The 18,228-nt window shown below is 46.9% G+C and overlaps 1 protein-coding gene across 13 annotated transcripts in view; it reads left to right on the plus strand.

Annotated features, from left to right (window-relative positions):
• The window catches only part of LOC143211349 (protein abrupt-like), a 307,845-nt gene that overhangs the window by 27,653 nt on the left and 261,964 nt on the right, over nucleotides 1–18,228 (plus strand). For all 13 annotated transcript variants that reach the window (XR_013009442.1, XM_076428916.1, XM_076428921.1 and 10 more), the window contains 4 exons: nucleotides 15,984–16,220; nucleotides 17,195–17,401; nucleotides 17,486–17,651; nucleotides 17,845–17,898. Coding sequence is in view for 12 of the 13 variants with exons in the window: in XM_076428916.1 (XP_076285031.1) it covers nucleotides 15,984–16,220; nucleotides 17,195–17,401; nucleotides 17,486–17,651; nucleotides 17,845–17,898 (664 nt within the window). In the remaining variant the exon portion in view is untranslated. The remainder of the gene's footprint in view (nucleotides 1–15,983; nucleotides 16,221–17,194; nucleotides 17,402–17,485; nucleotides 17,652–17,844; nucleotides 17,899–18,228) is intronic.

Here is an 18,228-nt window from a genome sequence, read left to right on the forward strand (position 1 = left end):
CCGGTCGTGTTGTATTTCAGCGACGCGTGGGCCGCGTCTCGATACAGTCTCTCGAGGTGTAGCGGATCGTGCCGATGCGTGCATCATGCGATTCCGTGGATGCGATAACGAGCGTTCGCCTCTTCGCGCGAGCCTAGTCTCGGTGAACGAGCCACCGCGCGCGAGACAGTTTAAATATTTATCGCGGATCGTAAAGTCTGCGCGTCGCGTTGCACACACCTCTGTCTCGTTTATCATCGTGGTCTTTCGCTCGGATTCGCGGTTTCCTCGGTCAATGAAAATTCCTGGCTTGAAGGCTAGCACGCGATCGCCGATCGTCGCACGCTTAATTGGCCAGCTATTTGTAACTTATTCCACGGGATCGGTTCGTTCCCCCGGTTTTTCCTACTGTTCTTATCAAAGAGCGGATTACGAAATGCGAGCCACGGAACCCGTCGCCTCGCAAAGGATCCGTGTAATTTATATCATCGATAGTCCCGGGGCTCGATTAGCCTCGTTTCCCTCGGCAATCAATGAATTCGCGATCGCAGGCTAAGCACCGCGGCCAGGCTCGCGATAAAACTGTTAAGGGAACTCGTTAAGCCTGTTTCAACCGGCAATATTCCTTGCGTCCGAGAGGCACGCCTTTCAGAGGCTGTCACGGTCCTCGAGATAACTGCATTAATGGCGAGCGCCCTGATCACCGATCCCCAGGAATTAATCCGCGAGCTGTTTCATTCGCGTCTCGCCCGTAACTTCATACCTCGCGCCCCGTATCGCGGCGTTCAACGCTGACACGCGGAGTGCGATCTCTCGATCCTGATTCGCGTCGCGAAATTGCCATGTTTCTGGATCTGCGTGTTATTGGCGTATTCGTGCTGCGGAAGAAAACAGTCGAAAAGAACGATTGGGTAATTGGCGATTGGGTAATAGCCACTCGAGCTCGGATAGTGCTAACAAAGCGTACTCTGTAAGAAATTGAAGGCTGCCATATGTCCCGATGCACAGGCTCGGTGTCAAGTGGCTAAGCGAGGCTCAAAGCTGCTCTAATGGGACCTATTCCTCTTCTATGCCACTTACAAAAGTATAAATACACTGGTACGAGAGTCCACAGACAGGATACAGCTGTCATTCGGGGCTCCAGTTTCCCCATTCCATCGAAGTATCGTCGAAAACTCTTCGAGGCTCGACGACGGTCATCTAGGTCGGAACACAGCCTTGCTCCATAGAGCAGCAACCATGTAACCTACATGACGATCCCGAACAGACACAGCAGAGCTTTTCCTCTTCTTCTTTATTTTCGAATCTAGAAATTCTCGGAATAGATTTAAACGGATAATTCTCGCTGAAAGTTGCAACTGATTGCATCGAATCAAGCTTCTCGCGTTACGAGAGATGGAAGCGAGGATAGAGGGGCGGCCGAAGTTGACAGAAAGATGGCAGGAAAAGTTGACAGGGAGGCGGCGGAAGAAAAACAGAGAAGCGCCGGCACGTGCCGAGTGCAGGGAACAGAAAATCACGCTTGCACAATACCACAAATCCATCGGGTCCGGCGTGTGGCGGGCAAAAGGTGCTCCATATTCTATATTTAAAGGCGTTCGCAGCTGACAGAGGGAAAGAGGAACAGAGAGAACGAGAGAGCACGGGAGAGAACGAGGGAGAGAGACCACGTGCGTGTGCGTGGCCCGTTACCATCACGTACTCGTTGTACTCGCTCGCTACCCGTCGCGTGACCGGTCGCATTTAAATTTACCGAGCGATGCGCGCCGCTCAGACTCGATCTTCGCGCGTGCGATGCTCGTCGGAGAAAGGATGAGAGAGACAAAGAGAGAGAGAGAGAGAGCGAGAACGATAGAGACCGCTGGAAATATACGGGACGACGACGCGACGCTCGATCTCGTTTGTTTCCGGCTATACGTGTGATTCGACGCTGTAACGAGAACTCTTCGCGCCGAAGAGGGCCGCAGGAGAGACCAACAAGCCGAGACCACGTCTATTTTCTACGCGACCTGAACCCCCCCGGACCATAATACAGTCGAAATTTGAATCATTTCGAAATACTCGAGAATATTTACGAGCGGTCTCGCGCCGAGGACGACTGCGATTAGCCGGTTGTTTCCGCGCGGATCAAGCGACTAGTGATTTAAGACGGTGCTTAGGTATTATTGGGTCCAAGGATCGATCGATGGAGGATCGATAAAAAATTAATTGTTAGTCTGGAGTCGGTGCCGAGATGATATACAGTTCTAGCTTGACCAGAAATTTTAACAAATGTCTCCATGATTCGCTTTTCAGAAAAGTCGGCAGTCCATCAACGTCCAGAGAGACTGACGAACTCATAGTCTTGAATGAATCGCGTATCAGAACTCTACGTTAGCGCGCATAGTGTAGAAAGTAGGAATTTGATTTCGAGTAACGGAAGTATCGCTGGCGCACATCGATTACGATTTACGTTGGTAAGGTTAATCAAGAATTGCGGAGGCTGGTATCTCGCTCGATACGTCCGAAATGGTTCTCTCCCGACGATTATTCCGGGAATCGTCGACAGATAAGGCTCGCACTGCGAATCAGAATCAGCGTCTTCCGCCTCGCAACGTCACGGCTGTTTACGATTACGCGCGTCATGGCCGCACACCCACGCGCACAGCACACACGCCCGGCAAAAAAAACCGAGTCGCATAATGGCTAGCGTAGTAATGATTCCCGCCAGACGGCGAGCAACGATCCGATGGAAACTTATGACCGCACGATCACCGCTGGTAACCGTCGAATGTAACGCGTAATGGTGTACGGTTCAACGTTACCCGGCGACTGCCATCTGTCGCACCGCTCTGCAAAACGCCTTGTTACTCGCTACCATCGGCTTCGAACTCGCCAACACGGTTCACGCCTGTTTTTACCGGGTTTTTGCAGTGGTCTCGGTCGTTCTACGGCCCGTTAATTCCGTTTATCGAACAACGAGTTTCCAGGCCATATGTCCGCAGTATTGAATCCACCATTTTGAATTTTGAATTTCTCATGTCTGATTCGTTTTATCAGTGACCTCAAGAACATCCGATTACCAACTTTTCGAAAGTTTCAATGACATTTTGACTTTTGGCCACACAGTAAAATCGAAGTGATCCAGATCGCTTTTTGTTGCACTGGATGCGCCGAAATGAAGAAACGGTCCCGAATGTAAAACGGTTCCGAATCCGCATAAACAATTACGTATAAAACAGGGCAGTGCCCGTGTTACTGTCGGAAACAGTACGAAGCGAGTCTGTAATTTAGCGAAGAGTGGAAATAGGTGAAGCCATATGGCGTTCAGCGGACCGAAATTGATCGGCTATCACTGTCTAGCAGATTAATGATAGATACGGCCGATATTTTTACAAGGGGAGGCTAATCGAGCCGGTATGAATGTCCGATAGGCCGTCGGTTATTAAATATCCGATTGTCGATTACGCTGGACAACGGGGCTCGGTTCCCGGGTCCGTGTTCCCTGGCCCGGCTCGGCTGAAATCGACGCGACGCAAAAATCGATGGACCCGGTGTTGGCCACCGGTTCCCTTTTTCGAGCGGTAATTACACGTTTCACGGGGCCAGAATAGAAAGGCTCGGTATCCGACGTATCGTATCCGATATCTCGCTCCTTAATTTATTTTTAATGCGGAGCCAAGGCGGCCGAGCAAAGGTCGCGCATAACATTTACAATCATTACACAGCGGCTTCGATCCGTTCCGCACGCCAGAAAAAGAAGAAACAGCTAGTTATTCGTCATCGAATGCAGTCACCAACAACGGAGACACAAGCCAATCGTCAACGAGTTCTCTCGAACGAACTCCCGCAACGTTATTCCAGTTATCCGCGAGGCTCTCGCCGAGAAAAACGTCGCCGTTAACCGGATCAAAACGTATTTCTAATTAATTCCAGCAACGGTATATCTCGGTTTCCATAGGCCGTGCGTCAAACGGTCCGTCGCTTTCGAGAAGGGAGAACTCGAAAAGAACAGAGCGAGAGGAATAAGACGAGAGAGAACGGGAGAGAGAGAGGAAAAAGAAAGAACGGCAAGAAATTAGGACAAGAGCCAGGTTTATCGTCTTTCTAATCCGAACGTCGCTCGAGCCTTAGGCGCGGCCCATTAATGGGTCTCTCTCTCTTTCTCTCTCTCTCTCCACGTCGAAGGATGTATACGCGGGTTAGAGGGGTTAAATGACGCCGTATATCCGAGGCAACGTCATGAAATCATGGCTTGTTTTCCTTTACAGCCGGCTCCGTACGGAACCACTTACGCGGGCACGTACACGCGCATTAAGGCACGCGCTCTTAATGCGTCCGGCATTTGCGTTTCTCATTCCTAACAGCCAATCACAGGCGTCCCTGGCCCTCCAGTTGGGGGGAAAAATTTCTTTTGACTTATTTCTGGGCGTTTTACGCTGCAATTAGCGATAGCCGCTCGACATATGGACCGTCGAATTGTTTTAAACGTCTCGGCGAGAAAAGGGACTTTGTGGAAGCTCCTGGGGGTTAGAGCGATTAGGTATTTTTATCCTGCGATATGTTTATCCGTTTCCTCTCGAATTTCTCAATCAGTCGTTAATAGACTGCGGATCTTTATGCGAAATGAAAATGATTTGCATTGATTCTGGAAAGCGGGAACAATAGGAAAATTGAATTGATCACCGAACAACTTTGTTGCATTAAAAACGTGACAGCATTCTTGTATTTGTTAAATCTTTTCCCGTTTTGTATTTTATTCAATTTCTTAATAAATGCATAAAGATCCGCAGTCTAGTCATTAAAAAAATCGCTCGCCATAGCACAGCGGCGTGTTCTCACAAGCGAATGAGCTGGGATTTTTCTAATTGATCGTGGTTGGCGTCGGATTTTCGAAGTCGGCGTGCTCGTTGGCAAAGTCCGCGTCAAATTTAGACAGGCATAGTACATCTGTCGACTATAATATCCATTGACTCGTTCCCGTAAGTACCCCACGCTGTCGGGTCTAATGCGTGCGTGTGCGTGCACACGCATCGCGCCGCGGTACGAGGAATATGCGTGTTCGTCGGTTGCTGGTGTTGCCTCTCGCCGGATCTTAAAATAAGACCGGCCACCGCACCGTAATAAATTCTGCGTGCCTCCTTCTCGCGCGTATCGTGCGTGCGTGTCCCAAAGTGTCAGCCAAGAAAGAAAGAAAGAAAGAAACGCGGAGGACGCGAGCAACAAAACGTAAAGCCTCTTGCGACGGAGAGGGAGATTGAAAGGGTGAGGAGGGGAGGAGGAGAGTGAAACAGAGAGAGAGAGAGAAAGAGAGAGGGTGAAGAATAACGTGAGTCACACGAGGGACGAGGGATCGAAAAGACGCGGAGAGAAACCAACGAAAACCCTCTATTGCTTCGAGTGCGCGCCAGTAGCGCGTAACTTATAAATCCGCTCGCCAGAAGGTGCTGCTATATATGTTACGATGTAATTCAAGAATTCGACCGGCGACACTCTCGTTGGCAACGGGACACGGGATTCGGAGAAAGCGGAGACCCGTGTTCATTTCGATACCTAAGAGTCTTCCCTGGAAACGAGTCTCTCTACCCCCTTAACAATCTCTCGCACGAGCACCTGTATTCCTTTTTAAAAATAAAGATCCACCGATCAATTATCACCCGTACATCAAAACTCCGCCACACATCTCAGAAGTCACCGCGAAACATCCAACACACTGTCGAACAAGCAATCCCGTTTGTTGCCCGTATTTTTAGTCGATCGTTGGACAAGTCAACAGCCATTTCGAAGAACATTGAACTCCCGCTTTTATCTGCACGGTGTGTCCCGAACAGGTTCAGCAGAATGGAATTCCCTTGTAACGTGTCCTCGGTCTTCGCAACACGTTCAATTGCAACGCGCAATTACCACCAGCGAACAAACAAGTCCCCCTTTGTTCCCACTTTTCTCGCGCCACTGAGTCACTCTACCAACATAGTTTTTTTTTTTCTGGGCGACATCCGCGCGGCTGAAACCGAGGAATATTTATCTGACTGTATTCGATACGTTCTACAGCCTCCGATTTTATTTTTTTCGGTCGAAATCGCGTTACGAAGCTTCTATCGTTCGCGGAAATTCGGCTGAGTCACCGGTGCTTTCGGCCAACAACACCGTTTAATTTCTTAGTTATGTGCAAGATAAAAATTGCGGGAACTCGATGTTCCTTCTAAATATTTCCAAATGCTATATCGTCGAGAACGAAATGGAGAGAAAACATTAAACTGTGATAGTACGATCAATAAAACACATAAAAATTTTTACGAGCCATTTTAACGATCGAGCTTACAGTTAGGATAATTCTTTCCGTCACGCAAGCTTTCCCCGTGTTCCTTTAATTCCCGCGGCGTTACTCACCGCTCTTAATTTCAAGAATCTCACCTGACTCACTTTACGATTCTCTTCGACTGCAGCCTCCAACATTGGATCGATGCGTATCTCCTTTCTTGCGATCCATCGATCGAGCATTCCGCGCCCAGAGGAACCGGCGAATCGATCTTCGAACCGGTCCTCATTCCCCAACGATTATTCATTCCCGAACGTTACCCCCGTTACATCGCGCTCCTCTCCTAGAACAGACATCTTATCGGGAGATCTTATCGGTAGCAATTGGTACCGAGAACTCAGCCTCCTCGATTAAATCGTTCGATTGCACTGCCATCGGAGATGCATCTAACAGCTGCTCGCTCGAGATTCGTAGATATCGAGCTACTTAATGGCCTTGCATTTTGCGCTAATGTCGCCGCAGATTTCACTGTCAGGCTGGAAAGCGGTATTATTCCGTTCTGTACCGTAAGCTACCATCGTTCAGCTACGACAATAGAGAGGCAACCAATTTTTACAGTATCTATTAGGTTGTTGCATATGAAATGTCCGATTTTGAACAGTAACGCGTTAAAACAACCGGGTCATTCCATGCCAAATCGATCACTTTCTGCAGGCACTATCGTCGATTTTGTTCTAAACGAAATATGTTGTAATCCATGCGAAATTAGTCATCATTTTGCCGGTTTCGAATTTTTTAAAAAATGGCAGGCCTTCAAAGTTTTCAATGTTTGAAAACGGGTCTCGCTTACGAATTTTTATCTCGGGAACTGTTTGTCCGATTGAGCTAAATTTTTTTTTGTTTTATTCGGAAAGGATTGGGCTATTACGAAATAATTTTTTCAACCTCGAAAATAAACTTCATAATGTCGAAAAATTTAAACAAATTCTTTATTTACGTTTTTTTCGATGAGGGGCCGGAGTAATTTAAATTTTGAAAAAAATATTGTTATATTCCTTGAAGTTTCCCCTTTAAAATGAGACATTATCATTAAAATTGATCGAATCATTTTTAGAGGAGCCTCGTTCCTGGTAGCTCCGGCGTAAAAACCCAATTATTCAAAGTATGCGTGGTAGCGAGCTCAGCCGGCAGCGGCGGCGGCGGCGGCGGCGGCGGCATCCGTGACCCGATGGCAAACCAGAAATACATATTTCGAATTTCTAATCCGACGATAGAGTCCCGCGGCGCGGTTGTGGCAGGGATCCAGCGTAATTGATAGTTACCGTAGGAACGTACTGTTACTCTGCGTGGCGGCCTATCTTCCCGGCCGATCTTCGCGTATTTTAAATTCACGCCGGCTTGCGTATCCATTTCGGATCGGAGAGGAGACGACGTTGGCTTTCGATCCTCGGATCGAGAACCGGGATAAATCACCGGTACGTTCTCCGTAATGGCGGCACGTAGGTGCCGCAGCAAGGGGTACTCTAGGTGCCGCGTTTAATGCCGCAGCTTGCGACACGGATATACGCGCGCACACATGCACAGTCCTCTCTCTCTCTCTCGCTCTCTCTCTCGTTTGCTCTCCGGTCGGCGTCAGATGGAAATTACCGATCCGATATGCAAATAGCCGCGGCGACCACTAATGCGCGGTTAACGGTAACGTTATTAACGGATCGTTACACGATGTCCGCGCGACGTAGGTGTACGAGAGCGTAATCATACGTGCACGCGTCTATTTCACGCTCGCACGACTGCCCCGGAAAATCCAGGGACATTTTCGAGCCTCGAAAAATGACTCCAAGCTTGATTAACGAGCGAGCTTAACTCTACGGTTCGTGATTTCTTTGTGAAGCGGGTTCGAGTCGGGTGGAATGCTGATACGACCTTGGTGGTGGTGAGTTCGGTAGGATCTGGGGTGTAAAGATGCAATGAATTTTTTGGTGGATGTTAACGGGGGATTCCCGTGTGAAGAGACTAGCGAAGTAAAACTTCGATGGAAAAGATGAAACTACGCTACAAGGACAATTTGTATATGGACGGTACGTAATTGAAGGGATTCGGTGCTTCTAAACCAGCTCCGAACCGATTCTTCTAAACCAATTTCTCTTGTACTGCTGGGGAAAAAACAACACCGAACAATTTCTACCTTTGCGTTCAACGATTGTTCGATGTCGTTGAATTTTTGAATCCCTGGCTAAATATTAAGAAACTTGTAGTACTAAGTTGATATTTATGCTGTCGCTAGCTTCGCAGTTGATTTAATTACAGAAGCGCTCTAGCAATGTCTAACATTCTCCGAAGCTGAATGAAATTGTGCCAAACACCTGCGACCTGCTCGAACAACTAAAAATCAAGTTCTCGTGTACAATGTCTCGTTTCGGTACTCGAGTGTCTCAAGCTCACCGCGATATAATCGAATTTTATTTCCAGCCCGTCTCGTACAGAATGCGGATTGCATCTACCACCGAGTGTCTTCATATTTTAAAATATCTTGCCTCCCACCGCAGTGTACGCATCTAAATATATACTGACCGCGTGTTGCTCGTGTCAATTTGCGGCCACGCGGAATGCACGCGGTGCGGAGGGAGCACGGGACGATATTCGGGTGCACGAAAACTCTGACTTTTCTAATACGTCTCTAAAAACAAAATACGCCTGTACGCGCAACGATCTTCGCAGCGGTACGCGGTGTAGTCGGTTCACGCGCGTATTTAATTTCACGTAGTTGATTCGGTTCGCGAATCGCGCCTCTAATAAGCGTTCGTATTCTCGTTTTTCGTTAATGCGGCGTCTATGCGCGCGGTGCGCAACTCGCATTACGCTTAATGTCGCACGGCCTGGCCAGCCAACAGCCGCACATGCGGCCAGCAAATTATCGCCTGGTATATTATTGTGCTGCGTGTGCGTATAATACGACTTCTCTCGTCGTCTCGTCCTCTTTCAGCCTGGTGTGTCTCTTCTCTCTCTTCTCTCTCTTCCTCCCATCGACCTTCTCATCCGTCTCTCTCTCTCTCTCTTCTCTTCCTCCTCGTTCCCTTCGTTTCTCTCCGATTTCTTTCCTGCTCGCTCCCGGCTCGGTTCTTTTCTCCTTTTTCTTTTTCCCCGTTTGCTCCCCTTCCGCGCCGCGCTTGTACAGCGAAATGACGATGGTCGCGCGCGTGTACCGAGACACATTATACCTCCCGTGTATTTTTATCAACGGAAGTGCGTAGTTGTACCGTGCGCGCATTCCTGTACACAGCCGCCGCCGCCGCCGCTGGAAAACCGAGGAGTAAAGGGGGCGGGCGGAACGTGTGTTTCGCCGAGTACGTGTGTTTCTTGTGCCACAGGCATTGTCGACGACGACCAGCCACCGCGAGACGATGATAGAGCCATTTAAGAACTTCAATTCCTCGCTCGCTCTGCCTTCCGACTTATTTTAGAATCCTTTTACGACCAGCTTGCTGCCTCGCAACCGGGGATCGCTCAAACTTGCTTGTTACAAGGCCGGATCGTGAATATGTCCTTAACGCGCCGCACGGGAACGGGAAACGCTTTCTTTTACCACCTCTCGATCTCGTTAACCATGCGGGATGGGCTCCGGAGGAGATTCTTTTCGTTCGTGTAAATTTTCCTGGTATATCAAAAATTTACTAAACCCGTTAACTAATTTTAGAATGTTTCGCGAAACTTCTTCGCCTATCCCGAATCGAAAGCTCTGTGCCTGTTACTCATTCGTAGATCATCATTCATGATTTTAATAGAGGAGAAATCATATATTGACATCTTCAATTATTAATGTTTTAAAGATCCGCAGTCTAGATTCTCTCAGCATTCGATGAAAGCACAGCTGTGCTCTCGAACAACCAGAGTAAGACTCGAGACTGTGTGTAGTAAACAGTGAAAAGTTTCTGTCCGCTTAGGTTTTCATTGAGGTCGCTATCAATCAATACCGGAGCTCTATTATCGTCGCTGTTATCTACGCCCGATTCCCTAAAGTCTGTTTACTATCGTACACAGTGAGAGAGGGAGAGAGGGAGCGAAGAGAGGCTAGAGGAAAGAGGGAACGGTATACGACATAGAAAGACACGGTAACTATGTGGCCAATGTTTGATCGATACTCGCTCCCTCGCCTGTTATCTCGCGATTTGACTGCTTAATGCGAGGAAAGCTTAAAACATGCGTCAGTGAAACATCAACTATCCAGATAAGCAGATAAGGGAGGAGGTGGAGGCCAGCGGTGTGCTCGCCGGTCTACATTAGTGAACATTAGACGTGTTTGTGTGCACGTATGTATAGATACGTGTCCACGCGAACAACACGCAAACGTGTTTGCGCGTGTATTTGTCGGCGCGCGAACAGCCCGACGAGAACGGATATGTTTCGCGAAGCCATGACGGCTGCGCGTTCACTGCATAACCGGATCAGAAACCATGCAATCGTATCTACTTTTCTACTTACGCTTTAGTTGGGGTGCTTCGCCTACATGCGATCACGATACAGCCGCGACGCGCGATTACGAACCGTTCCACCCCCCTTCTTCCTTCCATTCTGCTCCCTTCTTTTTCCCTCGTTCGGGCCTCGATTTTTTTTCCTCGTCCCCTACCTTTTCGCGCGAAGCTGCTCGAGTACTCGGAAAAAGAGCTTTCCTCGGCTCTAACGGACGGTCATCGATCTATTCCGCGAACCACCGAAAGTCCCTGCTCGCCGATTTGCCTGCCGTAAATCTGGGGTGCCGGATATTCTTTTTTCACGATTCGCAGAAACCACCGGTAACTGTATCTTTTTCTCTTTTCATTTATTTATGAAGGTTGACAGCTAGGTTATCAGCGACCACGAAGAGCTGATACACACTTTATAGCAGTGGTTTGCATGTGGGTGTCCGTCTATAAATGTCAGAGCAAATATTTGATTGGAACCAAATTTCGTAGCGTTTTTAAATGAAAATTCAAAGATAACATTAAGATATTGAATATTTGACTGCAAATGACTCCCACTTCGTAAATGTGTAAAAGAAATGGGGGTATGAATTTATAAAAAAACGATGGTGATCTCTTCATAACAGACTTAAAACCGTGCAAATTTGTCGCATTCAATTTTCTTGTAACTTCAACCAGTTGCGACATATTTGCTCTGCCATTTATAGACGGACACCGTGTATGTATAGTGGGCACTGTATCTTGTTACCCCTTCGTTCATTAAATTAGTCATTTCATTTTCTCCTGTTGGAAATGATTTCGAAGGTTGATCAACCCTCCTCCGAAGTTGCAAAATCTTTTTCATCGTTTTCTAAGACTAACGTATAGCACTTAAAATGTGTGTTTAAAGACCTGTACTTTATAAACCTCCGCAGAAAAATATACATTTAAAGCCGAAGATCGACGGGTAATCGCATTTGATCGAACACCTGCTAGCCGATCGATCGTTAAGGAATATAATCGCGAGCATAAACAGCCAGTTATCGGTCCGTCAACGACGATAAACGCTCGGGAAGATCCCGTTCGGTGTTGTAGCCGATTTCTCGTGGATTTAAGCGTATCCACGATCCCGACCATAATTCCTGGCATTTTTCCGCGGTTAATTCTCATCCGCCTTCCGCGGTCTGTGCGATGAGCGGGAGATATACCTCGAAACGTGGGAAACCTCTCGCGCCCGGTTTATTACGAGGCTTTTGTAGTCACGATACCGATACCGGGCCGATTTTCTTCGGAGCACGAGTGTGTGTATCACTCGGCCCGACCATAATTCCCCTAGCCACCTGTAAGCGATCACGCCGGAATCCAGAGCGTCCGCTTTCTAAAAACCGTAAGTAATGCAGAAAGATCGTTCGATCGATTAAAGCGAACCCGGGGATCGGCGGGTTTCTTGCCGCGGCACGGCGGCGGTTCGTGATCGGGCTCTCTTGCCGGCCCGATAATTGATTAATGGAAATAAAGGGCGCGCGAACAACCGTGTGTCCGTCTCCCCGTTTGTCCGTGTGTGTACATTTGAACCTGTATACACGGTGTCCCCCTTACAAATTTATTTCTTTTGGTACAGGTAGAGGAATGGCTAAAAATTCTAATTGACACATTCTTTGAATTCTAATAATTTTTACAGGATTGTAGATATTAGAAGAATTCAATGATTTTGTTATATTGTTGATTCAAATTGTTAAAAGAGTGTATGCATTTTTATCTACCTTCAGTTTTTACATTTGACTAGGACGATTTTTATTTTGCATAAAAATCCGCAGTTTGGCCATGTCCAAAATCCTGGGTTTGCCAAGCAGATACTTAATATAATTAAATATGTTTCGGAGGTCGAAACGAGCTGGTACACCGTGTATACGCGGGGGACAATGAGAGCCGAGCGGTCAGCGTAAAAGTTAGATCGGTATGCCCGTTAAAATAACCAATTATCCCTGTTTTCCTATCGAGCGCCGGTGCTCTCTCTCTCTCTCTCTGTCTCTCGATACGAGGAAGGGAAACCTGTTAAAGCGTACTTATTTAATGGAACGAAAGTGGCGAGCTACGATATTGTGGAACACCGGATCGTGGACGGACGGGGGAATGTCTCGTCGAATAACTAATTACACTGTTCTCTTTTTTAAATCGCCGCCGTTTGTTAGCCGCCTCCGCCACCGATGGGAAATTGTATATAAACCAGCATCTCTCTGTTGCTTTATTTTAAATCCCCCGTTTTTTCCCTCGACCGGCTACGAGACGTGGCCTGGAAAAAGTTCCATTCATCCGAGAGTACTCGAATGCTTCAATAAGTATTCAACGAAATTTCGAATTGAAACGTAAATAGAAATTGCCGAGGGTTTTCGGATGAAAAGGAGACCGGAGAAGATGAACTTTGTTGTCGGTAAGAGTTGCTTTATTTAATACGTACCCCAAAAAATAGTACACAGATGCAGACTTGATCTGGGCCGCAATAAAATATTTCCATCTTTCCCAGTTCCGTTTCCGCCTCGAAGCTGACGCAAAAATCGTGTAGCATATTTTATTCGTCGGTCGCGAAACGTCTTTTTCCAGTCGGTTGGCGGAATGCGTGCGCGTAATACAACGCTCCGGCGTATTGTTACCTGTCTCGCGACGACGCGGCGTGTCCGATTACCCTCGATTCGATTCGCGAATTATGATTTCATCGCGGGGAAAACGGGAATGAAGTCGCAAAACGTGCGAGCATCATTCGAGCGGCCATTTGCCCTGGCCTCCGTCTGCGACGCACGAGCCTCCATACAATTAATTATTGACCCGTTTTAATCGCGTTAGGTCTAATTAGCGGGGTGGAGGGGGGCAGGGAGAGTCCGTCTCAAAGTTGTTAATTAAATTGGTTAATGCGATAAAGGGGAAGTCCACGCCGGAGTTCTCTGTTCCCTTTCTGTTCTCGCCTCTTTCGTCGCTCTTCCCCCACCCGTTTTGGCTCTGCTCGCGCTCGTCTTTGCGATGCAGAAATACTTTTCCCTCGGCCCAGCCGATTATTTCAATTACACCAGATATACACGCCGATCGGCACCGCGGTGTTCATCTGGTTTAATTGGAACTCGTTCGGCGACGCATAAAAGTCGATTCCCGTTCATGCAAAAACATTGCGGGAACGTGCGCGGACTGAAATTCAAGCTACGGCCTTCGCCGACAAATATTCATTGATTCTTTACAAAAAATATATTCGCCTATTTCTGAACTAGAGAACGAACCGACCGAATTTTCACTCGTGGCTTCAGTTAAATCCACATGCAATTTCACGTGCAGGAACGTTCTCGCAAGACGGCTACGCACGATCAATGTCGCAATGTTTACGCGGACGTGTAACGCCATTGAGAAAGCTGCTGTAACAACAATTCTCGTCGAGCAGCTATCATATTCTGTCATGCTTGTGTTTTCCGCGATTGCGACAGTCCTCGTGGGATTACCGTGAAATTCCGAGTTGTTCACCGACTAATTTATTAGTCTGAATAATTGCTTGGAAATCGAATGTCGCAATCGCTCTCGAATCGATCTGTATTATTTTAACCAGGGATTGTAGTCGCGTTTTTTAGATGTAACACAACGTCGAACGCGGTCTTTCCGATGGCATTTCCGACGTTCCCCATGAATTTTCGTACCCGCGGTGAAAGGGTGAAATATCAGACGTCCACGCAACAAAGTTTTTAGACCGAATCGTTGATTGCTACCACTTTCACGACGTGAAATATTGGATAGGGGAAAAAATCGACTCGATCGACGGCGTCAAGTTACAACCGGTCAATACGCCAGTCGATATTACAAAACCGGGAACGATTATAACAGCGTGGTAAGTCGATATCAGCCGATAATAATAAACATTTCTATACCCGGCTCCGTTTAACCGATCCAGCGTGGCCGCAGCCATTGGAAATATCTGAAACGGCCATTTCGAACATTTTATATAACGTGGATCAATCCGAATAAGCTCGCGAACATTCTTAGTCCAGTCGCCAGGTACTTTTACCTGGAAAGTATATTCCGAACTTAATGAAATTTTGGCACGTCATTTGGGGGTATTCTGGGGAGTCGAATCTGAGTTTTTTCGACCTCGAGGACCCTGTGCTAAGTTGGGGAGGGGGAAAAACCACGATTTTCGTTACCTGTTTTTGGTATTTCGCCTATAACTCAAAAACTATGGGTCCTACAAACTTTACCAAAAACGTGCGAAAAATACCAAAAACAGGTAACAAAAATAGTGGTGTTTTTTCCCCTCCCCAAGTTAGCACAGGGTCCTCGAGGTCGAAAAAACTCAGATTCGACTCCCCAGAGTACCCCGAAATGACGTGCCAAAATTTCATTAAGTTCGGAATACTTTCCAGGTAGATGCCCCTTTTTCGACCTGGCGACTGGACTATCTCTCAATGGACACAGTTTATACAACGGAGAGAATGAGAAAATGTGTCAATTTGAATTAATCCGTGAAAGTCGACGAAACAAAACGAACAGAAATAGCGAATAATAATAATAATGGTATGAACCAGATCAGAAGCAGCTCGGTTTTCGGCAGAACAGCGGAATATCCCGTCGGCATTGTATATCGATAATCGAACGTCGTTGTCGCGGCGAGTCGGGCTTGTTCTTGCGCGCGGCATCGCTCGGATCGTGTACGCGTGGTTGCGCGACACCTCTCGCCCCGAAATAACCGTGATGGCGTTATGGAAACCCCCACGCCGGCGGTCATTAATTATAATTAATATCGGCGCCGATAATGGCAGCCGGCACACACCGTATATTGCTGGGACATGCGTCGCGTCGCGTCGCGTCGCGCGCGGAATGGTCGCGGCTCGACGCGTAGCGACGCGGATACGAACGGAACGGATCAGCGTATAAGTGGACGAGACCCTGGTGTGTACATGGCTCCGTATACACGCATGAATTTCCATCGTCCTCGATCCGGATGATCGTCCCGCGAGTGGTCAATTTGTAGGCTGGCCGTTCTGCGTTTAAAAAGGAAAAGAACCCGTTGTGGTCCGCGAGCCATTAAAACCGTCGGCGAAAGATATCGACGACGTGGATTAAACGTCGCTCGTTATACGTGTCCAGGTTGTAAATCGTCGTTGTAAATCAATTGGCCTGCAGCCTGGCCCTGGCTAGTTCGCTGATAAATAGGATTAACTGATTTACATGAACGAGATTCCGCCTGGCTGGCTATCGATCATAATCAACGCTCGACGGCCACGGCACTGGAATTCATTCTACGATCTTTTTCTTCTTGTTGTATCCGAATCACCAGATATTCTGCTTCTATTCGACAGGCGAACCCATGCCAACATCCGATCGTCATCTTGAGGGACGTCGCCTCGTCAGATATGGAGTCGTTGCTGCGCTTCATGTATCACGGCGAGGTGCACGTCGGTCAGGAACAGTTGGCTGCTTTCCTCAAGACTGCACAGATGCTCCAGGTACGAGGACTAGCTGACGTCAACAGCGGCGCCGCGACGGCGAAGATACCGCCGCCGTCGTCGTCGGGTGGATACAACGGTAGCGCACCGGTCAGTTCAATTTTCACTACTTTATTCCGTAAGGGGGTCCTACTAGTTTCTAATCTCGTTTCCAGGATTGCAAGGGTGCCGTATGCGCGTTCACATTTCTCGATAATGCAAAGATGGCGGTTTTCAGTACTCAAAATCGCCAGATAAAAAGTCCAATCTAGACCGCTGTCGCCCTCAAAAGTTCTATTTTTACGTTTACGAGGCGTAATTTGCACTATTTGGCAGCATAAAGCTGCGACAGCTGCCGAATAATGCAGATTACGCCTCGTAAACAGAGTTGTGCAGAATTTAAATTGAATTACTCCAGGAATTGTAATTACAAAGTAATTTTGAATTACATTGTGATCCAGTCATATTGTAATTTATCATTCAGATTTTCATTCAATTAAATTACAATTAGTAATTGCAATTGGAGTACAATTATAAAATACTTTATAATTAAATTACAATGAAATTCGTAATTGCAATTGGGGTACAATTATAAAAAGAGTTACGTATTATGAAGGAGGACGAGGAATAGAAACTAAGCCGCATAGACAGCAAAGAAGTATATGAAAGAAAAGCATAAAAATATATCGCACTTTTTCAAAGTTCTATAATTTGGAGAGCTGTATTTTAATTATATTGCATTTCAATTACACAACTGATTAAAATACTTAGTAATTGAATTATAACTGAAAGGTTTGAATTATGTAATTCAGTTAGGACATAGTTGAATTACTATTTAATTGAAATACAATGGAATTCAATTATGTAATCGAATTACAATGTAATTGAATTAGTACAACTCAGCTCGTAAACGTACAAATAGAACTTTTGAGGGCGTCTGCGGCCTAGATTGGTCTTTTATCTAGCGCTTTTGAGTAGTGAAAACCGCAGAGATAGTTAAATCCTCAGAGTACACTCACAATTATTAAGAATAGTTGTTATTAGTGTAGGGTACGTTAATAAAGTGTTCGGTGATGTGTTGTTAGGCTACACCACGCAACCCGTGGCAAGACAATGGCAGGGGCGACCTAAACGAGAGTGGCCTGAGTCCGCCTCCAGAGAAGAGACCTAGAAGCCAGAGTCCACCTCTTGGTAATCACGTGGAGCAAAAGTCGGAGCTTCAGGAATCGCTGTTAGGACAGGCCTTGGAAGGAGGACCTACGATACACACTACACCTTCTAATAATGTACAGGTAAGATTCTTCATCGATTTGGCTCGTAGTTAGAGATTGACTTTATTGCGAGAGGTTACAAGAATGAGGATTGTTGTTCACCAGGCACAGTCCACCGGCGAGGATTCGAATTCTATGTCGGACAACGAGGAAGACATGTCGAACAACGACAGCATCTTGAACTCCGTGAAGACAGAGCCTAGCGACATCCTGAACGACTCCATGGAACACCATCGTAACTCGTTTCCAGCTGCGCTTTTGGGACTACCAGGTATTCATCGTCTTCTATCAATATCAGTCATTTCAGAATATTGTTACTAAATGCTTAAAATAAACAGTAAATGCATTGTTTGATTAAATCTGGTACATTCTCAAATAAATCTACGAACAATGCCGCGTGCATTTTGCCATTCGTTCGATAGTTGGAAAGCAAAGGCTGACGTTGTGGTAATTGGCAATTGCAGGACTGATACCAGGACCGTCGGGGATCCACGCGGCGAACCAGGATCCGAACTACGGTAAGTGATCATAGCAACGATACGATTTCACAAGTTTATTACGATTTCGTAGCCCAGACTAGTATCCTCCCATCGTTCCCTCAAGACTCTGGTCTCTCGTTGTTGCGTTGAATGCATGGAACTCTCGTACCTCTCACAACCCTGCATCCCCTTGCCCAAACTACCCTTTGAATAAATCGAAAAGAATCATTAAAATTAACAAAAACAAAAAAAAACGAGAAACGCAAATAGAAAGCGAATAAAAATCAAACGAAATGATACAAATGACAAATGGGCGAGCGAACGTGATCTCGCGGAGCCAAGCCGCTGTCTCCGACGGCTCTTCGAGTT

Source organism: Lasioglossum baleicum, chromosome 8 (assembly GCF_051020765.1).
Source record: "Lasioglossum baleicum chromosome 8, iyLasBale1, whole genome shotgun sequence".
NCBI classification, from domain to species: Eukaryota; Metazoa; Arthropoda; class Insecta; order Hymenoptera; family Halictidae; genus Lasioglossum; species Lasioglossum baleicum.